Below are 23041 nucleotides of genomic sequence, written 5' to 3'. Positions count from 1 at the left end.
CCGAGTGCAAGTCTCGCTATATCAGGGTGAGTGGGAAAGGATAACAAGCATGAAAATATCGACGGAAGGTCATTATACAGAAAAATACTTTAACACCGCGATGCAGCTTTCGGCTGCTTTTACGCTACTGCCATCTATTGACTTGAATTTTGAATTTGAGGCATAAGCTTATACGATAAATATCACTGCACCTTGATGAGAACAGCACAGAGCGTCATCTAGTGACGAGCGTTATAACTACATTCTTCTTGGTAGGTTTGGTAGAGAACCACAGTATGTCGCTAGCATCATCCTACTAATATTATAAAGGTGAAAGTTTGTGTGGATGTTTGTTACTCTTTCACGCAACTTTACAGTGACGCAGATCGTCATAAATTATAGCCTATATGTTATTCTGGGTTATAAACAATAATACTGCAGTTTCATCAAAATCCGTTCAGTAGTTTTTGCGTGAAAGAGTAACAACATCCAGACATCCACACAAACTTTCGCATTTATAATATTAGTACTTAGTAGGATGTCGTGTTGTTGTATTTAAGACATTTTTTTACATAATTTAAATAATTCTCTGATCTACTGAGATAATGGTAACCTGCTTCAGAGTAAGATTCTTGTTTTAAAAGGATGCCATCGATTTCAATTACATCCTGTAATATGAATTTGAAAATTTAAGTATTTTTACTCTTTCATGCAAAACCCTTAGTTAATCTAAGGCAAAACCGAACGGATTTTTATGAAACTACAGTATTATTGTTATCAGATCAATATAAAGGCTATAATTTAAAACGATCTGTGACAAACTAAATTTCTCGCGGGTGAAAGCTAGTAAAGAAATAAAACCACAATAAAATATTCAACTTTTTTACTAACATGTTCATAGATTTACAGCAGTTTAACAACTATACTATACACGATTACACAAAATGCATTGTAAGGTTTATTGCATTGCACAAACATTAAAAACTTTACTTCGTATATAAAATCTAGGACCAGCGTAACATCAAAAGAAATCACGATTTTCTATCCAGTCAGGTTGACTCCACGCATTCGGCCGATAGTTAAATCAGCTTTTTTTACGGGACTATTCCCACCTCTCGTTCCCACCGCTGCAACTCCTGTGTAGCCAGGATCTACAGCTTGACCGCCAATAAAAACCAACCTGTGAAGGTAAAGTTTGTCCCGGGGGAAAGTTAAACTGTCATTGGACCCGCAACGAAATTAATCAGAAGAACCTAGGAGTTCGAAGTTAAGGTTCGACTGCCCTCCATTGTAAAGCGGATGACAGGAGACAAAACAAAGGTTATGTAACCTTTAAGAAAAGATATGCACTACGGGCAGTAAGTGCCGATTATGGGGGTCTATCTGTGAGCACGTAGAATTTTGTCCAATGACCCCAAGCTACCCATCCTTATCAATCGCGCGTAATTATATTGCTGTCGCGACTGTGCGACGACTAGAGAATAATATTTTTCACAAAATTGAATTTTTTTTAAAAGCACGGCTAATTTTCCTTGTCGCAAGCTTGGCTTCCATTTGTATGAGGAATTAGCCTATACCAAATCGGTGTAATGTGCGCACTTCCATACATATCCATACTGATTAACAGCCCGACCCAACTATCGGCCGACTAAAAGTCCATAGTCGGGGAGTCTAAATATTTCAAATAATTATAGTTACTGACTTGAATCCAAAATACGAATTTCAAACTGGGGTAGCATCATGAGCACTTAATATCTAATTAATTAAATACATTAAAATACACCTTTTTAAAACAAAATAATTAATATGGCAAGTATTTCAAGAAATACAAATAGGTACCTACATTTCTGATATAAATTTTTAGTCCATGTTTTATAAATTGACATAGATATAATAGTTATGCTAGCGAGTTCACTTCCTAACGCCTGTATTCACAAACGATACTTGCTTAAGTGAAGCAGCAAATCGAACGCACAGCGTTGAATGGAGCTCTGTGATTGGTTCGTGTGTCATCCTGTGCGTCCACGCGCAATGGGAGACCTCATAGTAATGTTTGTGAATGTGAATAAGTTCCACAACTAATCTTGAACTTGAAAATCTTTAGTTAAGTTTCAAAATTAATTGATTTATAATTGACATCATTAATACAATTAACTAAATCTTAACAGAGCATTTTCAACCTTACTACCTTGTGTTAAAGTCTAAGCGTACTCATGATGCACCCCAGCGCATTTTAAACTACCCCTAAGGCCCAAAACAGACGGTGAAACGCAACTGCAACGATACTGCAACTTTCTGATGATTCTTATGAATGAAACTGAAACTGAAAGTTTCAAACTGGTCGCGTCATGTGTGGTCTCTCAACGGACGCTATGGCAGAAACTTAGATGCAACTCAAAAGTAACTAGCAGTTGCAGTTTCGTTGCAGTTGCGTTTCACCGTCTGTTCTGGGCCTAACTTGTCATAGGACTTGACTATACCACACTATCTACAAAACTTACGTCTATAATAAAAGTATATTACAAAAAATAAAGTAACCTTTGTATTACTATTTCATTATTTGGTTGCGCGAAATACACTGCAGTGCAAAGAAATCGTGTGACAAAAAAAAACATTACGAAGGGGAAGGGGATTGACATATTATGACGTGACAGAGCAAACACATCTGAAGTCTCGCTGACGTTTGACGTCAACAAAAACACATTTCCTTGCCGCTCCCATACCTCAGGCATTGATTGAGCTATGCACTAGCTAGACCTATAGTCAGTTACGCCACGTGTTTGCATCTCGTAATCATCATTTCAGCCACAGGACGTCCACTGCTGAACATAGGCCTCCCCCAATGACTTCCACATCGCACGGTTGGTAGCGGCCTGCATCCAGCGCCTTCCCGCTACCTTTATCAGGTCATCGGTCCACCTTGTAATACATAGAAGTATTTTCTGCTGCTATTGGTTCAACTGTCTGTCGTACATATATTTCGGATGCACGATTTTCTTGCAACGCAGTGTATATTGTAAAATGGTACTGCAATATTACAATAATGAGTTAGTGTGCGTTATTGCGGTCATAAATACATCACAAAATGCTTCACATATAATTAAATAACGTACTAAAGTCCGGTCGCTGAGCAGATAGACTGTCGTCCAATGACCCCAAGCTACCCATCCTTATCACTCGCAAGTAACTATATTGCTGTCGCGACTGGCGGCCGCAGTGAGTGTGCGAGCGCGACAGAAATATAATTACACGCGAGCGATAGTGATGGGTATTGTAGCTTGGGGTCATTGGACTATATTCTATCTGCTCGGCGACCGGACTTTACAACAAATGACATAGTTATTTTGTTAGTTCATATTTGGTAATAATAATAGTTGTCCAACACTGAATCGTCCCAGCTATGACATTAACAGGAGGGCGCTACTATCAATATAGTCCCACGATTCTGAAACGTCAGGTGGCAAGGTCATAGCACACTTATCAACCCGAAAAGGGATCCGTATCCGGACGCGTAAGAGGCGACTTAGGGACTACACATCAAACAGAGAACGGGCAGCAGCGCTCTCTGAAAAACATCAATCTTTTAAACTGCGATCTCCAACCCGCCTGCCAGGCGTGGGGATTATGGCAAAACCCTCCACTATAGTGGAGGAGGCTCATAGTCCAGTAGTGGACTGTAAAGGGCTGTTGATGATCCGGACTGTCAACCGTGAGGCGAGGCGTTTACGTTACGGTGCGCATAAGTGTGCGTTGCAGGACGGAGTTTCATACAAAGAATACTGACCGCCTCGAGTTGATACGATTACGACCCGTTTCCGGGTTGATAAGAGTGATTTGTCCTTTACGCCCTCGTGACTGTAAATGCAAGTTATATGTGCGCGATGATTCTTTGTTAAAAATATAAAAATACTTAAAGAAATATAGGATTTATAGGTAATTTAATAATACGTATTATATGGTCTAAATAGACCATTTTAGCTACAAATATCTGAAGTTTTTAGTCCACGCTAAAGACTTCAATATTAATTTTCAGTATTTTAAAATATTTATTTATATAGTTCGGTCCCTGAGCACGTAGAATTTTGTCCAATGACCCCAAGCTACCCATCCTTATCGCTCGCGCGTAATTATATTGCTGTTGCGCTCGCACACTGCTGCCTCCCGTCGCACAGTCGCAATAAGGATAGGTAGCTTGGGGTCATTGGACAAAATTCTACGTGCTCCGCGACCAGACTTTAGCAGAAATCAAAATTTAGAAAGTATTACATTTAAAGGACAACATTTTGATTACTTATTTTATTTATAAGTAATCAACTACAACATGTAATCAAAGTTTTGTATTATGTAATTAAATTTATTTACACTTTGTAATAATTTTCGAGGTAAGATGTGCGTCTCAGTTCTGTTTCTTATTTTATTGCACAATAAATTATTTGTTCTATTTGTATTTCCTTCAATTTACAAAATGTATTTTACATAAACTTTCGGAGCCGCAATAATGGGATCTATATCAACAACCTAAGGTTTATTTTAAGATAAATAATAATAATTGCCACCGTAACTACATTATTACTATTTCGGTGGAGATTTATACTAATTTGTTGACAACACTACAATAATAGACATGTTGACACCACTAATCAATTGACGTACTTTTTAAAACTGTCAAAACGAAACTCTCCCATAGATTTTGTATGGCACTACAAGCAAGTGACGTCACTATTTTGTCAACTCAATTAAACTACTTTTTTTAATTACAATGCGACCAAAAATAGTAATTTACAGGTAATTTAAAATTAATTAAGTTTTTAAGACCAGAATGAAGTGTCTTTTTAGAAAAGTTGTGATTTCGAATTATTGGGGAATGGTGTCAAATTGTCTATTTCAAGGCAAAACTCAAAGAAATATATTTTAAGACTTGAATAAAAATAAGGTGTCAATAGAGGTTGGAGAAAATATCACTATTGTTCGCGCTATTGTTTTTATACTAAATCTTTCGATGGCGATTCGAATACGCAAACGATTCGAAGACGAAAGGGTTTCGCGTTAGAGGTACAGATTGATTTAAATTAAGAACTGTCTATGTAAAAGTGCACCCAATTTTAGACCTTATTCGAAGGTATCAAGAGCGTGCACCTTAGTACCTCATACGAAGTAGTAGAATGGGTACAAATACCGCCACCAACTGCCGTTGTTGTTGCTTTCTTCTTCTTCTGGCGTATCGCTGTCTCCCTCTTGCGGGGTTGATTGTTCCTAGAATAATAAATTTACAATTTAAGTAAGTACTTTAGGCATCAATAAATATTTAAAAACGTTTGTTACAAAAAAAGAAAAGGTAAAAATTATACATTACATACAAATTATAAAGCATAGTCAGCGTCAAATAATTCGTGACACCCAAAGTGGCCAAAAAGTTCGTAACACGTCTTTGTTACAATGAGGGTTTTCGGGAATGAAAAATCCGCCAGATGGCAATACGTAGACGCGAGGCCCAAATTCTGCACGATTGGTTATTTTTGACATGACATTTACAGATAAGTCAAAATCCACCAATCATGCAGCATTTGGACCTCCCGTCTTCGTATTGCCATCTGGCGGATTTTTCAATCGCGAAAACCCTCATTGTAACAAAGACGTGTTACGAACTTTTTGGCCACTTTGGATGTCACGAGCCATTTGATGCTGACTGTACTTATGAAATATATTTATTATACCTCTTTTTTCGTCATATTTTCAACTTTCGTCTGGACTTCGGGTTGATTCTGAAACAAAATTAATATTCAATATCAAAAAATTTTTAAAAACAAGTTAAATTCTGAAAATAAAAAAAAATACAAACGCTACAGCGAACTTTGCATGGAAATAGCGTGACATCACATAACACAATGAGGGCTATCGTTAAGGTCCTGTCACTTGCTAGTCGCGAAGACAGTGGCGCCAACTTGTGAGCGCTAAAGTGGTAGGAGGACTATCGCATTTGCACTCATCAAGATGGCGCCACTGTAGAGTAAGGTCCTGTCAATCGCCAGGGGTGCCAACTGTTAAGTATAAAAACGATAGCCCTCATTGTTTCAATGTGCCCAATGACGTCACGACATTTCAAACAATCTGTGCTTTTTGCCTTGAGCAGTAGATTTTGCCCTTTAAATACAAATTACATACTTTAACGTCGTTTTTGGCGTGCGCCGTCATTTTTATCAACACGTCTCTCGTCGGTCCATCAGGCGCGTCGTCCGTTTGCGTGCTCTGGTCGCGAGTGGTTTCCGATCCGTTCCCGCTGTCTAGGTCTGGGCCGTCTTTTGACGACTGAAAGAGAAAAAAGATAGATCTATTTAGTAAAATAGAGTGAGTTTGTTGCGTTGCTCCTTCTCAGCACTGGCCCATTTATTGTCCCGAAGCAGTGGTAGGGTTAATACTGGGACGTGTAAAAGTGCTTTTTAAAAGCCTACTTGCAAAAATAAAATTATTTTTATGAGTTTTTATAAAGTCAATCCCATTTTTCGTGGAATCGTCGGGTCTCTGTCCCTTGGGGTTCCGTAGCAGACATCTATATTGCCACTCTCAGCTCATCATCATTTAGCATGCCCAGTTTCGCGTTGTAAACGCAGCGTGGAAACACAAGGTGGATCGACGACCTCATAAAGGTAGCAGGTAGACGCTGGACGCAGGCCGCTACCAACCGGCTAATCTGGCAATCATTAGGGGAGGCCTATGTTCAGCAGTGGACGTCCTATGGCTGAAATGATGATGATGTATAAATTAAAAGTAATTTACCTCCATATCTTGCTCGCTAACTGTGACGGGGGCCAGGCAGACGTCTTGTGGCTTCGGAGGGCCGAAGGGCGCGAAGTCTGGGAGGTCCTGCGAATTGGTTCTGTTATTAAATCTGGGTACGTCACTAACTATACGTCTACCGCATAACGCTAAGAACTCACGGCGCGATTTTCACCCGCGCGCTAAGTCACTGGTACAAAATGGTGGCCCGCCATCGGGCGGTTTTCGCGCGGTTTTTGCGCGGGCTAAAACCGCCGAGGCTGCGGTTATCGCGGCCCGCGCGATTCGACTAGTCGCCCGCCGGTGCCGCGGGACCCGCATACAACCGCGCCCGCTGCGGGCGAAAACCGCGTCGTGATTTGTGCATTAGTTTTTTACATAAGTATCTGCATTCTACAGAAGCTGCGGGCCCGCAACCGCTGCGGGCGCGGGTGAAAATCGCGCCATGAGTTCTTAGCCTAACTCAGTCGGTTCCTATGGTATAGGAGTGGTACGGAAGGGTGTTTTTTGTTACGTCAAATGTATTTGCAAATAGCAACGCTTGATTTCTCGAAAACAGTTCGAGGTAGGGACGCGTGGGTGATGGGAAGTGCATAATGAGGGCTATCGTTTTAGCGCTCACCAGTTAGCGCCACTGTAGAGTAAGGTCCTGTCACTTGCTAGTAGCGAAGACAGTGGCACCAACTGGTGAGCACAAAAGTGGTAGGAGGCCTATCGCATTTGCACTCATCAAGATGGCGCCACTGTAGAGTAAGGTCCTGTCAATCGCCAGGGGTGCCAATTGTTAAGTATAAAAACGATAGCCCTCATTGCATGAATTTTTAGTCTATGTACCTTTCTGTCTTTCCAAGTAGTCGTTCCCTTTAATAAATATTTCTTTCTTCTTACCTGGTCGCCGCGGACGTCGCTCTCTCTTTCTCTCTCTCTTACCGGGTTGCGTGTCTGTGTCTCTCTCTCTCTCTCTCTTACTGCGACTGTAACTGTTTTCTTTCCTTCTCATCTCCAGACTTGGTAACTCTACTCTCAAGTAGGCGGGCACGTGTCTCTCACTCTCTCTTACCTAGTCGCCGCTCCAGGTCTCTCTCTCTTACCTGGTCGTGTGTCTATGTCTCTCTCTCTCTTACCTGGTTGCGTCTCTCTCTAACCTGGTGGCCGCGCGCGTCGCTCTAGCTCTCTCTTACCTGGTCGTGTGTCTATGTGTCTCTCTCTCTCTTACCTGGTCGCCGGGAGCGTCACTCTAGCTCTCTTTCTCTCTTACCTAGTTACTGCGGGTACCACTCTAGCTCTCTCTCTCTCTTACCTGGTAGCCGCGAGCGTCGCTATAGCAATCACTCTTACCTGTTCGCGTTTCTATGTCTCTCTCTTACTTCGTCACGTCTCTCTCTCTCTTACCTGGTCGCGTCTCTCTCTCTCACCTGGTCACCGCGCGCGTCGCTCCAGGCCTGGTAGCCGGCGGCGGCGCGGCGCATCCTCTCCAGGTAGGCGGGCGCGGCGCGGCCGGTCGCCCACGTCGCCACGCCCGTCGGGAGACCGCCGACCGCCGGCTACTGTAATGTTTCTTTCTTTCTTTCCTTCTTACCTGGTCGCGGACGTCGTTCTAGCTCTCTCTCTCTTACCTAGTTGCCGCGAGCGTCGCTCCAGCTCTCTCTCACCTGGTCACGTGTCTGTCTCTCTTACCTGGTCATATCTCTCTCTCTCCCTCTTACCTGGTCACGGGTCTGTCTCTCGCTCTCTCTTACCTAGTCTCTGCGGGCGCCGCTCCAGCTATCTCTCTCTTACCTGGTTCCGTGTCTATGTGTCTCTCTCTCTCTTACCTGGTCGCCGCGGGCGTCACTCTAGCTCTCTCTCTTACCTAGTTGCTGTGGGTACCACTCTAGCTCTCTCTCTCTCTTACCTGGTCGCCGCGGGTGTCGCTCCAGCTATCTCTCTCTTACCTGGTCACGTGTCTGTCTCTCTTACCTGGTCGCGTGTCTCTCTATCTCTCCCTCACCTGGTCACCGCGCGCGTCGCTCCAGGCCTGGTACCCGGCGGCGGCGCGGCGCATCCTCTCCAGGTAGGCGGGCGCGGCGCGGCCCGTCGCCCACGTTTCTTTGTTTCCTTCTTACCTGGTAGTGCGGGCGTCGCTCCATCTCTCTCTTACCTAGTTGCTGCGGCTACCACTCTAGCTCTCTCTCTCTCACCTGGTCACCGCGCGCGTCGCTCCAGGCCTGGTACCCGGCGGCGGCGCGGCGCATCCTCTCCAGGTAGGCGGGCGCGGCGCGGCCCGTCGCCCAAGTTGCTACGCCCGTCGGGAGACCGCCGACCGCCGGCTACTGTAATAAGTGTTTCTTTCTTTCTTTTTTACCTGGTCGCCGCGGGTGTCACTCTAGCTCTCTCTCTCTTACCTAGTTGCCGCGAGCGTCGCTCCAGCTCTCTCTCGCCTGGTCACGTGTCTGTCTCTCTCTTACCTGGTCACGTGTCTGTCTCTCGCTCTCTCTTACCTAGTCTCTGCGGGCGCCGCTCCAGCTCTCTCTCTCTTACCTGGTTGAGTGTCTATGTGTCTCTCTCTCTCTTTTACCTGGTCGCCGGGGGCGTCACTCTAGCTCTCTTTCTCTCTTACCTAGTTGCTGCGGCTACCACTCTCGCTCTCTCTCTTTCTCTTACCTAGTTGCTGCGGGTACCACTCTAGCTCTCTCTCTCTCTCTCTTACCTAGTTGCTGCGGCTACCACTCTAGCTCTCTCTCTCTCACCTGGTCACCGCGCGCGTCGCTCCAGGCCTGGTACCCGGCGGCGGCGCGGCGCATCCTCTCCAGGTAGGCGGGCGCGGCGCGGCCGGTCGCCCACGTTTCTTTGTTTCCTTCTTACCTGGTAGTGCGGGCGTCGCTCCATCTCTCTCTTACCTAGTTGCTGCGGCTACCACTCTAGCTCTCTCTCTCTCACCTGGTCACCGCGCGCGTCGCTCCAGGCCTGGTACCCGGCGGCGGCGCGGCGCATCCTCTCCAGGTAGGCGGGCGCGGCGCGGCCCGTCGCCCAAGTTGCTACGCCCGTCGGGAGACCGCCGACCGCCGGCTACTGTAATAAGTGTTTCTTTCTTTCTTTTTTACCTGGTCGCCGCGGGTGTCACTCTAGCTCTCTCTCTCTTACCTAGTTGCCGCGAGCGTCGCTCCAGCTCTCTCTCGCCTGGTCACGTGTCTGTCTCTCTCTTACCTGGTCACGTGTCTGTCTCTCGCTCTCTCTTACCTAGTCTCTGCGGGCGCCGCTCCAGCTCTCTCTCTCTTACCTGGTTGAGTGTCTATGTGTCTCTCTCTCTCTTTTACCTGGTCGCCGGGGGCGTCACTCTAGCTCTCTTTCTCTCTTACCTAGTTGCTGCGGCTACCACTCTCGCTCTCTCTCTTTCTCTTACCTAGTTGCTGCGGGTACCACTCTAGCTCTCTCTCTCTCTCTCTTACCTAGTTGCTGCGGCTACCACTCTAGCTCTCTCTCTCTCACCTGGTCACCGCGGGCGTCGCTCCACGCTTGATACCCGGCGGCGGCGCGGCGCATCCTCTCCAGGTAGGCGGGCGCGGCGCGGCCGGTCGCCCACGTTTCTTTGTTTCCTTCTTACCTGGTAGTGCGGGCGTCGCTCCATCTCTCTCTTACCTAGTTGCTGCGGCTACCACTCTAGCTCTCTCTCTCTCACCTGGTCACCGCGCGCGTCGCTCCAGGCCTGGTACCCGGCGGCGGCGCGGCGCATCCTCTCCAGGTAGGCGGGCGCGGCGCGGCCGGTCGCCCACGTTTCTTTGTTTCCTTCTTACCTGGTAGTGCGGGCGTCGCTCCATCTCTCTCTTACCTAGTTGCTGCGGCTACCACTCTAGCTCTCTCTCTCTCACCTGGTCACCGCGCGCGTCGCTCCAGGCCTGGTACCCGGCGGCGGCGCGGCGCATCCTCTCCAGGTAGGCGGGCGCGGCGCGGCCCGTCGCCCAAGTTGCTACGCCCGTCGGGAGACCGCCGACCGCCGGCTACTGTAATAAGTGTTTCTTTCTTTCTTTTTTACCTGGTCGCCGCGGGTGTCACTCTAGCTCTCTCTCTCTTACCTAGTTGCCGCGAGCGTCGCTCCAGCTCTCTCTCGCCTGGTCACGTGTCTGTCTCTCTCTTACCTGGTCACGTGTCTGTCTCTCGCTCTCTCTTACCTAGTCTCTGCGGGCGCCGCTCCAGCTCTCTCTCTCTTACCTGGTTGAGTGTCTATGTGTCTCTCTCTCTCTTTTACCTGGTCGCCGGGGGCGTCACTCTAGCTCTCTTTCTCTCTTACCTAGTTGCTGCGGCTACCACTCTCGCTCTCTCTCTTTCTCTTACCTAGTTGCTGCGGGTACCACTCTAGCTCTCTCTCTCTCTCTCTTACCTAGTTGCTGCGGCTACCACTCTAGCTCTCTCTCTCTCACCTGGTCACCGCGGGCGTCGCTCCACGCTTGATACCCGGCGGCGGCGCGGCGCATCCTCTCCAGGTAGGCGGGCGCGGCGCGGCCGGTCGCCCACGTTTCTTTGTTTCCTTCTTACCTGGTAGTGCGGGCGTCGCTCCATCTCTCTCTTACCTAGTTGCTGCGGCTACCACTCTAGCTCTCTCTCTCTCACCTGGTCACCGCGCGCGTCGCTCCAGGCCTGGTACCCGGCGGCGGCGCGGCGCATCCTCTCCAGGTAGGCGGGCGCGGCGCGGCCGGTCGCCCACGTTTCTTTGTTTCCTTCTTACCTGGTAGCGCGGGCGTCGTTCTATCTCTCTCTCACCTGGTCACCACGCGCGTCGCTCCAGCTCTCTCCCTCTCGCACCTGGTCGCGTCTCTCTCTCTTACCTGGTCACAGCGGGCGTCGCTTCAGTTCTCTCTCTCTCTCTCTCACCTGGTCGCCGCTCCAGCTCTCTCTCTCTCTCTCTTACCTGGTCGCCGCGGGCGTCGCTCCAGCTATCTCTCTCTTACCTGGTTGCGTGTCTATGTGTCTCTCTCTCTTACCTGGTCGCCGCGCGCGTCGCTCTAGCTCTCTCTCTTACCTAGTTGCTGTGGGTACCACTCTAGCTCTCTCTCTCTCGTACCTGGTCACCGCGCGCGTCGCTCCAGGCCTGGTACCCGGCGGCGGCGCGGCGCATCCTCTCCAGGTAGGCGGGCGCGGCGCGGCCGGTCGCCCACGTCGCCACGCCCGTCGGGAGACCGCCGACCGCCGGCTACTGTAATTAATGTTTCTTTCTTTTCTTCTTACCTGGTCGCTACGGGCGGTACTCCAGCTCTCTTTCTTTCTCTCTCTAACCTGGTAGCGCGGGCGCCGCTCCAGCTCTCTCTTTTACCTGGTTGAGTGTCTATGTGTCTCTCTCTCTCTCTTACCTGATCGCAACAGGCGTCGCTCCAGCTCTCTATTATCTGGTCGCCGCTCCAGCTCTCTCTTTCTCTCTCACACCTGGTCACGTCTCTCTTCTTACCTGGTCGCAGCGGGCGTCGCTCCAGTTCTCTCTCTTACCTAGTTGCCGCGAGCGTCGCTCCAGCTCTCTCTCACCTGGTCACGTGTCTGTCTCTCTTACCTGGTCACATCTCTCTCTCTCCCTCTTACCTGGTCGCAGCGGTCGTCGCTCTAGCTCTCTCCCTTACCTGGTTGCGTGTCTATGTGTCTCTCTCTCTCTTACCTGGTTGAGTGTCTATGTGTCTCTCTCTCTCTCTTACCTGGTTGAGTGTCTATGTGTCTCTCTCTCTCTCTTACCTGGTTGAGTGTCTATGTGTCTCTCTCTCTCTTACCTGGTTGCGTGTCTATGTGTGTCTCTCTCCCTCACCTGGTCACCGCGCGCGTCGCTCCAGGCCTGGTACCCGGCGGCGGCGCGGCGCATCCTCTCCAGGTAGGCGGGCGCGGCGCGTCCCGTCGCCCAAGTTGCCACGCCCGTCGGGAGACCGCCGACCGCCGGCTCGTCGTAGTAGGTTAGAACGAATTCCATGCCGGGCTGTGGAGGTAATACATTTATTTACTATTTGATGACAAATAGTTAAATATGAGTAAAATGTGTTTTTTTAACGATGGTTAGCTCGATTTTTAGTAGGTATAATTTTTTACTAATAGTTTACATTTTGCTAATATTTAATAGGTTGTCTGGAAGAGATCGCTTCATAGCGATAAGACCGCCTAGTTGTACCTTGTGTGTTCCTTTTCTTTCTGTTCTTATCTTTGGTGTGCAATAAAGTGTATTTATTATTATTATTATTAATCATTGGTAGCGATTGATTATTTTAAAAAAAACTGGGCCTAAGTTACCTGCGTGATCGAATCAGAAATGAGATGTGACCGATATAGCTCGCAGAATTGCTAAAATCAAGTGGCAGTTGGACACATAGCTCGCAGAGCTTATGGCCTGCAGCGGACATCGGGCCAGCCAGCGCTGGGAGAAAAAAAAGTTCTCGAATGGCGACTCGAAGGCCCTCCACTAGGTGGACTGACGATCTGGTGAAGGTCGCGGGAAGAACCTGGATGCGGGCAGCGCAGGACCGGTTGTTGTGGAAATCCTTAGGGGAGGCCTTTGTCCAGCAGTGGACGTCATTTGACTGAAACGAACGAACGATATTACTACATAGTAGATCTAACTTACCTTGTCAGGCCCATCGATGGTCTTCACGACCATATGGCTCCAGTATTCCAGCACTCGTATCGCGTGTTTCGTCTCGGGTACTTTCGGGTGCTCGCACGAGCGAGACACGATTATGAACACCTGTGGAAAATATGTGTGTGAAGATATTTGTCAAGATGTTTGCAAATATGTGTGTCAAGATGTTTGCAAAGATATTTGTGAAGATGTTTGCAAAGATATGTGTGAAGATCTTTGTAAAGATATGTGTCAAGATGTATGCATAGATGCATGAAAAACTGCGTTTGGGAGGTCATTTTCTGCACATCACTATAAAAAAAAAAAAAGTCTTGCAATGAACTAGAGTGCAACTACTCGTAGGTGGGAACAGTCCCGTTTACATAATACAGTCCTACCTTGTTCTCTTTCTCTCCTCCATAAATCTCCCTCCGTGCTCTTGACTTTTGTTTCGCCCGAGAGTGAACGGACAACAGCACACCAGAGTTCAGACATATATTTCAGACATATTCATGTTTAAAAATCACATCTAAAGTCCAGTCACCGAGCAGATAGAATTTCGTCCAATGACCCCAAGCTACCCATCCTTATCACTCGCACGTAATTATATGGCTGTCGCAACTTTGCAACGGACGGCCGCAGTGAGTGTGCGAGAGCGACAGCAATATAATTACACGCGAGATGCGAGACGCAAGTTGGCTTGGACTTTATCACAATAGACTATTTGACACCATTCCCCAATAATTCGAAATCACAACTTTTAAAAAGACGCTTCATTGTGGTCTTAAAAACTTGATTCATTTTAAATTATCAGTAAATAACGATTTTGGTTGCATTGTAATTGAAAAAAGTAGTTTAATTGAGTTGACAAAATAGTGACGTCACTTGCTTGTATTGCCATACAAAATTCTATGGATATAGTCTCGTTTTGACGTTTAAAAAGTACGTCAATTGATTGGTGGTCTAATCGTCTATTCCAAGCCGTATGTCATCACTGGTAACACACACTGATTGAAGACTCGTCAGGCACTGAGGTTTTTGGACGAACATTTTGTATTTTGGGCAGGGCACATAGTACGCAGAACTGACGGTTAATGGGGCAGCAAGGTTCTGGAGTGGAGGCCTCGTAACGGAAAGCGCAGCGTAGGACGTCCACCCACAAGGTGGACCGACGACCTCATAAAGGTACCGGGAAGGCGCTGGATGCAGGCCGCCACCAACCGGCCATTGTGGAAATCATTGGGAGAGGCCTATGTTCAGCAGTGGACGTCCTATAGCTGAAAATGATGATGATGATGAATCGTTTATTACATACTAGCTTTCCGCCCGCGGCTTCGCGCGCGTGGAATTTTGTCTGTCACAGAAAAACTTTATCGCGCACTGTTTCAAAAACCTGGATAATAAAAACTATCCTATGTCCTTTCCCGGGACTCGAAACTATATCTATGCCAAATTTTATCAAAATCGGTTCAGTGGTTTAGGCGTGAAAGCAAGACAGACAGACAGACAGACAGAGTTACTTTCGCATTTATAATATTGAGCGAGTGCGCTCGCACACTCACTGCGGGCGCCGGTCGCACAGTCGCGACAGCAATATAATTACGCGCGAGCAATAAGGATGGGTAGCTTGGGGTCATTGGACCAAATTCTACGTGCTCACGGACCAGGCTTTAGTATATTTTATTTATTTATTTATTTATTTTAGGAATTACAAACAAATGTGTTACAAAAATTAACTTATCTACTAGACTTATGTGTTATTTATGTGGTAACACATCCCACTACGTAATCCACATATTGATAATGAAACCATGTAATATAGAGCGAGGCAATTACAATTAAGGTACACCTTATAAACGCGGTGTAGCTCAACACCAAGAAGTAATGAATATTATGTTCAGACTTTTAATTATTAATTTTGTTCTGTTTTTTTGTTTTTTTTTTTCATTTAATTTATCTTAATTTTAATTTGGTCACTTTGCAGAGTGTCTAAAATATGCTTTTTAAATCTTGAGGATATATTAAGTCCTACCTTGTTCTCTTTCACTCCTTCATCCATCTCCCTCCGTTCGTTGTCCCTCGACTTCTGTTTCGCGCGCGAGTGAACGTTGGGTCTTTCGGGGGGTGTCTGGGGCTCCGAGGGGGTGAATATCCCATCTTTGTGGGGAAGAGGCGGGGAGTTGATAGTGAACTCTTTGTGCCGCCTGATGTAGACGTAGTCGCGGTTCGCGAATAGTCTCTGTAAAGAAAGATGAAATGGTTAGTTAATTTTACGGCCTCAAACTTCTCCGCTCCGCCTTGGTAGAAACTGGGCCTCAAGTTGTCGGGGGTAGAGTGTTATCCAGGTCGAGTTGTCATAAGGTCGAGTGTTTTCCGGGTCTATCGTAGTCCAGTAGCCTTATTCAACAAAACTTCAACGACAACAAATCGCTGAGTTGCGATGCGATCTTATCGAGTATCGTTCTATCGAAATGACCCTTGTGAATACGTATTTAGAACGACTTCTGAACGTCAGCGAGATTTTGACTGTATCAAAATACGCGAATTAGGCCACAGGTCGAGTGCTGTCCAGGTCAAGTGACTTCCAGGTCTAGTGTGGTCCAGGCCGAGTCGAGTGTTGTCCGGATCCAGTGTGGTCCAGGTGATGTGCTGTCCGGGTTTAATGTGTTCCAGGTCGAGTTGAGTGTTGTCCAGGTCGGGTGCAGTCCAGGTCGAGTGCTGTTCGGTTCTGGTTTTGTCCGGGTCGAGCATTACCCGGGTAGAGTGATGTCAGAGTCTGGAATGATCTAGTTTGAGAGATGTCCGGGTCAGGGTGCTATTGAAGTACTCACCGGCTACAGAACTTCCTAGCGTCTGTCTATTATTTGCGTCACCAGCCTTGGGCAGTTTAGTCCACTGTGAGAAGGCGACAGGACCTTGTACTTACCGGCCATAAAACCTCCCAATGTAACACGGCCTGGTCGCTCACGCCGTTAGCTCGCCGCTCCACCAACGCCAGCGCCGCCACCGCCGCGTCCCACGCGCGCCGGTACGCACCATCCACTTGGACTGCTGCGAAGTCCGCCGCTTGCACTTCTTTGTAGCGGCCGTATACTGAAACGGAGATGTGGCTAAATAAGAAATAATGAAAAGTATAAGCCCTCGGGTCGGGGGCATTTTGCCACCCTATAGTTACGCCACTGACTGCAAGCAAACTTTTTGTCGGCCGATAGTTGGGCCCGATTCTAATTTGTATGAAGAATTGGCCGATACTAGTGTGCGCATGTCCATCTGATTAACAGCTCGACCCAACTTAAAGTCGGTGGTCTGCGCCTAAGCTAAGACATAAGAAACCGAGACATAGGGCCTGGAAAAGTGCACATTCTGCGTCAGACCCGTTAAGAGCATTGTATCCAGAAATAAACCAAACCACAATGTTTCAGTCTAATTGTACAAAAAACTGAATTTAATAATGTGTCAAATCAGTCAGCAGACAAGTTTTACATTCCGATGCAGTTCCCATTGATTAAGCCGTACCTATTGCATCAAAATCAATCACACAGGGTATTTTAGATATTAGGTATTTTAGAAATCGGCAATGGGAGACGGCGTATGTGACTGCACCAGACAGTCTGCCAACACAGAGAGATGGCGGGAGATCGTGCGGAGAGTTGTATCCGCCTCTACAACCGATGTGAACAACGCCTCAACGTGACCACGACCGCTCTGCCAAGAGCGAAACGAATAAGAAGAAGATTGACTTCCACATCACCCGGTTCGTAGTTTAGACTGTATTCCAGTATAATTATGAAAGAGCTAATGAAGTTCAAATACATGTATCATTAACCTTAGGAATGTACGACCTTGTTGCCATGACGAATGTGTGTTAAATGCCATTATCATATCGTCGGCTTATCTTGTTGGGTAATACAGATAATGATTAGCATTATGTAAGCACACAGACATTACACCGCTAAGGTAAGGCTAGGTGAATAAAAAATTGGAAGAATATCGGCTATTAAAAAATGAATTAAGTACCTTTTTCTTGTAATGTGGATTTCAGCATTTGGGGGTATGACGCAGACCGTGCCATTCACATGCCGTGTTTCAGGCCTAGGCCTAGAAGGGAGGCAATCTGGTTCAGGGGGGAGGAAATCTAGCCCAGGAGAGAGGCAATCTGGCCTAGGGGGAGGAAATCTGGCCCAGGGGGGAGGCAATCCGGCCAAGGGGGAGGCTATCAAGTCCAAGGGGGAGGCTATCAAGTCTGGCCCGGGAAGAGGAAAATCTGGCCTGTCTGAATTTTTGGGAAAGACAGCACAACAAATCAGATTTTTTGGCAGGACACCCCACACTTGGACACTCAGTCCGTCGATTAGGATTCCCACCGCTAGTGCCCACCACTACAACTCCTGTGTAGCCAGGATCTACAGCTTTACCGCCAATAAAAACCCAACCAGTGAAGGTCAAGTTTGACCCGACGGAAAGTTAAACTGTCATTGGATCCGCAACGAAATTAATCAGAAGAACATAGGAGTGCGAAGTTAAGGTTCTACTTCCCTCCAGTGCAAAGCGGATGACAGGAGACAAAACAAAGGTTTAAATAACCAGTAGTATTGAGGATACTTACCTTTATATGCATACAGGCCTTGCCCAGGTTTGTATTCTTTCCTCCAAATGATCACATCCTCAGCTTCCATATATGGCACCCAACCGTCTGAGGAATCTTCCAACGCTTGTGATTCTTTGCACCTGTAACACAATTAGCATTAGGTCTACAATTGTTTGGCAATGAACCTGCTCTAAATTTTATGCCATATGGATTCTTGCATTTACAATACTATAGCTCTAGCACCAAACTCGGTCAGAGTCTGATATGAGAGGCACGGGAGGGGTGACAGTGACATATTATGACGTGACAGAGCATACAAATCTGTGGGTCTAGACCAGTGGTTCCCAAACTTATTTAGTCTACTACCCACTTTGAGAATAAATTATTTTTTAGCGCCCCCCATTTTTGTAGTCAAGAGTCGAGCTCAGTCGGTGTCTCAGAGTCCTCCTAGTAGATGACGCCTCCCAAGCCTCTACACAACGTCCCGATTTTTTTTCTGGTTCTCTTACCGCCCCCCTTTAAGCCTGCAGCGCCCACAAGGGGGCGTTATCGCCCACTTTGGGAAAGACTGGTCTAGACAAAGTGCAAATTATAATAGCAAAGCAGTCGAAAAGTGGTCGAAAAGCCCCTTTTTTGTATGGAGTTTTGACGGATTCAATTTTCGATTCGATCAAAAAGTGCGTTTTGTCTAGGGGGGCTGAAATCTCGACGTTTGACGTCTCAAAAACACCCTCGAGTGTCGCTCCCATGCCTTTTTTTATGTGACAGGAGGCAAACGAACAGACGGATCACCTGATGGTATAGATGACCTTAAATGAACTGTCCCACCAAACTTATTGACAGAGGGGCGCCACCATCGTCAACTTTATAGTTTCCAACATGGCAAAAATCGGAACCAGCGATCCGGTAAAAACGGCGGCGCCCCGCTGTCAATGTCACGGATAGGACAGTTCAGTATATTGGGTCTATAAGTGATTACCGTCGCCCATAGACACCCGCAGTCCCAGGGGCGTTACAGGTGCGTTGCCGGCCTTTAAGGTGAAGATACGCTCTTTTCTTGAAGGCTTGCAGGTCGTATCGGTCCGGAAACGATAGTCCATTCCACAGTTTGGTGTCCAAATAATGGTATTCCACCTCAGGAACACACTGAGTTATGCACTAGAGCTATATAATATTATATGACGGATTTACACTGCGCGGAAATTAGCCAAGTCAAGTTAATTTCCGTGCAGTGTAAAAGCGCCTTTACAGGACGTTTTAATGGTGAGTCAAATTGGACTATGTACGTCCCTCTCACCCCTGCAACGTCAGTAAGCCGAGAGAAAGGGACGGGTATACTAACGCACAGTACCGCACGCCCGGTTGTTTCTTGTCTATGACCAGCCGCTTGCCGCAGCTTGTGCAGAAGAGGGTAGCTTGTGATAGTTTTTCAACTCCTTCCAGTTCTGTTAGTAGGGCCTGTTGAAATAAAAATAATGGTATTGAAAAATCATCATCATCATAACATAGTATAAAACTGTCTGTCCCTATGTACGAGTATGCTTAAGTCTTAAAAACTACACAACGGATTTTGATGCGGTTTTTTTTAATAGATAGAATGATTCAAGAGGAAGGGTTATAGGGTGCCAAGTATACATTTGTATACTTGGCACCCGTGCAAAGTCGGGGCGAGTCGTTAGTCTTTCTATATTATAAAAGCGAAAGGTCACTGACTCACTCATCACGAAATCTCAGAAACTACAAGTGCTAGGAGTCTAAAATTTTACATGGGGGTTCCTTTTAGAACGTAGGTGCTCACTGAGACGGTATTTTGCGAAATTCAACCCCTAAGGGGGTAAAACGGGATCCACGCGTACGAAGTCGCGGGCGGCCGCGGCCGCTAGTTAATTATAAAACGACGAGTCGAGTGATATTAGTTGGCCTTTAGCCTAAAGAAGTTCCTTATCTTTCAGTATATTAACCCCTGTGACCTGTGAGACAAATTGAGTGTTTTATCCCCTAGTGATTCGCATACCGTGTGGTGACGGCAGAGTAGAATACATTTGTCACCAACCCCTACTCTTCCCGCGGATGTCGTAAGAGGCGACTTAGGGACTACACATCAAACAGAGAATGGGCAGCAGCGCTCTCTGAAAAACATCAATCTTTTAAACTGCGATCTCCAACCCGCCTGCCAAGCGTGGAGATTATGGCAAAACCCTCCACTATAGTGGAGGAGGCTCATAGTCCAGCAGTGGACTGTAAAGGGCTGTTGATGATGATGATGATGATTCGCATACTATAGATAGTGCCATTCACGAAGATACGTCCCGCACTCCCGCCATTCGTCCGCTAATGTTTGAATGTTATCGGTACACGCTAAATTACTATGAGTGCACACGCACACTACAATAATGACGCTCGGATTGCTCGGATCAAACTCCCGCGCTTCCCTCGACCAAAAATTGGTGGGGCGCGTCTTCGTGGATGGCACGATCTATGTATAAGCATGAGCATAGTATAATAATGAGTATATTATCTGTTTGTTTCTTTAAATTATTAAATTAGATTATGTATTTTGAAAAAAATAAGGTGGCTTTTTAAGAGTAATTAAAAAATCTTTGTTCCCCTTGTTCTTCAAGGTCAAAATTATACCGAAATTCATAAAAATTAGTTCACTGGAAGCTAACAGATGGGCATCTATATAAAAATGAATCGCAAAATGTGTTGGTAAGCGCATAACTCAACAACGCCTGGACCAATTTTACCAACTCTTTTTTTTAGTGTTTGTTGGAATCCAAGGATGGTTTTTACGGCGAGAAAAGTTCGAATAATAACCGGGAAAACCCTAAAACAGCCCTTTTTTCACGCGGGCGAAAAGCTAGTGTTATAATAAAAGAAGATATTGAACACAAATAAATAAATAAATAAATAAATAATCTTTGGACAATTTCACACAGCGCCAGCTAGCCCCAAAGTAAGAAAGACAAAGAAAGAACACTCTCACTAAATCTGGCAGCAATTTTGTTATCACTCCTTTGTGTCTATTTTTAGCTCTCTTTAAAATGTCCTTGCCTAAACTTCTTGCTTTGTTGTTTACTAAAGTTCATTGACAAATACAAAACAATTGTATCAATATGCAATGTTTGTAAAATGATTTATTTTATACTAGCTTTTGCCCGCGGCTTCACCCGCGTGAAATTTCGTTTGTCACAGATCGTCATAAATCATAGCCAATATGTTATTCTGGGTTATAAACAATAATACTGTAAAATTTCATCAAAATCCGTTCAGTAGTTTTTGCGTGAAAGAGTAACAAACATCCAGACATCCAAACTTTCGCATTTATAATATTAGTAGGAGGACTATGGCTTCATCTGCTAAAATTTCAGTCTATTACTTTTTATCGCCCTTTTGGAAAAATGGGATAAAAACTATATTGTATAAGAATTATTTTTTTATTTGATTTGTTTTTTAGGGTCACAAACCCTACATTAAATTGGTTCAGTCGTAAGGTATACTATACTATCAGATTTATGAATTAGAATGGTTTTTTGACAATGATTCATTGTTTTTCAACCTCAAGACGAGTCAAGGTTGAAAATATGCTATTGGTATGATGGCTAATTTCTTAAACATGTTATAGGTAAAGAAGAAATTGAATTCAGTAGAAGAATTAAGTACTTAGGCCCTGTTTCTACCAAGGCAGAGTGAAGCAGAGATATGTTTTGAATAACCAATCAGGTTTCCCTCAGATGGAATGAAATCTGAATGGTTATTTGAAACATTCTTTTGCTCAGCCTTGATGGAAACCAGGCCTTACAAGGTTTTATATGCCACAAGAATCAATATTGCACTCAAAACAATAAATAAAAAGTTTTATGTAAGGTTCTTCTACTTTGTATAAAGTCTGAGATATTTCTATCACAATGTTTACAAATATCAAATATTAGTTATGTAGGTGTTTGACCTTTACAAAAACTCAAAAGGTTGAAAATTAATAGGTACATAACTTGGTATACAAAACCATTAACAACTTTTTTAGTAAACAAACTATGTACCTACCTACCTATTCTAAGTTAGAATTTTTAACAAATTAGATAATTTAATCTGTAAAAATAATGTGTGGCTGATGATTGCTGGAATTGTAAATATTTGCATTTCAAGTAAATCCACCACTCATTCAAAACTATATTGACAAGTATCAAAAATCCAGTCTTTAAAACTTTAAGGGATCATATTCAATTATTTTCATAACATTTTCAATGTCCAGTGTAACTTTTTTAACTAGTGAGTTAACTACTTTTAGTAGTTTCTTAACTACTTTATTCTTTTTTACTTTGCCTTACCTCTAAGTCATCATCTGTAATATTCTGCTGGCAGCTCGGTGGAGTTTCAGAGGAATCATCGCCCTTGCCTTTAAAAGCCGCAGTGGCAGCAAGAAGGAACGTCCTACGAGGCCTGAATATCGTCTGCCTGAACCGATCGAACACTTCCCGCACACAACGGTCACGCTTGACCCTTCTAACCACATTATTCACTATAAAACTCCTTGACCAGGCACTCCATAGTCTTGCTATACTTAAATCTTTGAGCACAAAACGAATTGAAGACATTCTTATGCCTTCAGACTTGCTCACGGTAGCAAACACGCCATCCAAGATGCATCTCTTCGAGAAAAACCGAGGCTTTATTAGGCAGTACTGAACATTATTATTCAATGTAGATTTTACGAATAAAGTATGCCTGAATTTCCTGCATAACATCTCGTGAGCGATTGCGAAATTAATTTATAACCTCAAAATTGTTTGACAGCAATGACACTTTGTTTTAGTGTTACAACAACAAAATATTGATAAGAGATAAAGAGGTTTTTCTACAAATTCGAATCAATCAATAAATTCGTAAAATTGAAAAAATGGCTCCCATCTCTCATTATTTATCTTAAATTACAATTGTATTATATGATATATCGTTTTAACTTAAAACCGATTTGCAAGTCAGTGAATGCAAAAAACTCCCAGCGCATTACTGAAAGTTTTACAAACATTTCGAACCATGCATGAAAAATTATATCAATAATGAATTTGAGTTTATTGTTGATGTAATTATTAATTCGTTTTCTTTGTTTTAGGCGATTTAATTTATTTTTATACGAA

At 45.2% G+C, this 23041-nt stretch overlaps 1 protein-coding gene and 1 long non-coding RNA gene across 2 annotated transcripts; both read right to left on the bottom strand.

The window, feature by feature from the left end:
• Positions 1-847: 847 nt before the first annotated feature.
• LOC135086107 (uncharacterized) lies at positions 848-4126 on the bottom strand. The gene is made up of 2 exons (XR_010260294.1): positions 2899-4126; positions 848-2765 (listed from the first exon to the last, which is right to left on the bottom strand). It is a non-coding gene; the product is annotated as an uncharacterized LOC135086107 (long non-coding RNA).
• A 33-nt stretch (positions 4127-4159) lies between these two features.
• LOC135085915 (uncharacterized) lies at positions 4160-22700 on the bottom strand. The gene is made up of 16 exons (XM_063980699.1): positions 22232-22700; positions 19255-19361; positions 17922-18043; positions 16242-16408; positions 15348-15554; positions 13322-13441; positions 12491-12682; positions 11792-11920; positions 10602-10730; positions 9673-9801; positions 8934-9062; positions 8169-8297; positions 6754-6840; positions 6142-6285; positions 5694-5741; positions 4160-5232 (listed from the first exon to the last, which is right to left on the bottom strand). Exons 1-16 carry the CDS (start codon positions 22646-22648, stop codon positions 5125-5127), a joined length of 2364 nt encoding a protein of 787 aa, XP_063836769.1. The 5' UTR covers positions 22649-22700; the 3' UTR covers positions 4160-5124.
• Between the last annotated feature and the right edge of the window lie 341 nt (positions 22701-23041).

Source organism: Ostrinia nubilalis, chromosome 30, assembly GCF_963855985.1.
Source record: "Ostrinia nubilalis chromosome 30, ilOstNubi1.1, whole genome shotgun sequence".
Classification (NCBI taxonomy): domain Eukaryota; kingdom Metazoa; phylum Arthropoda; class Insecta; order Lepidoptera; family Crambidae; genus Ostrinia; species Ostrinia nubilalis.
This window is presented reverse-complemented; position numbering and strand designations above follow the sequence as displayed.

What these genes read in the sequence shown, in the direction of transcription:
- LOC135085915 (XM_063980699.1), bottom strand. Translation starts at nt 22,648, where the DNA reads ATGTTATGCAGGAAATTCAGGCATACTTTATTCGTAAAATCTACATTG. An exon ending in ATTGGGAGGTTTTATGGCCG is followed by an intron (nt 15,555 to 16,241) that starts GTAAGTACAAGG and finishes CTTTCTTTACAG; the next exon opens with AGACTATTCGCGAACCGCGA. An exon ending in CCATCGATGGGCCTGACAAG is followed by an intron (nt 12,683 to 13,321) that starts GTAAGTTAGATC and finishes TTACCTCCACAG; the next exon opens with CCCGGCATGGAATTCGTTCT.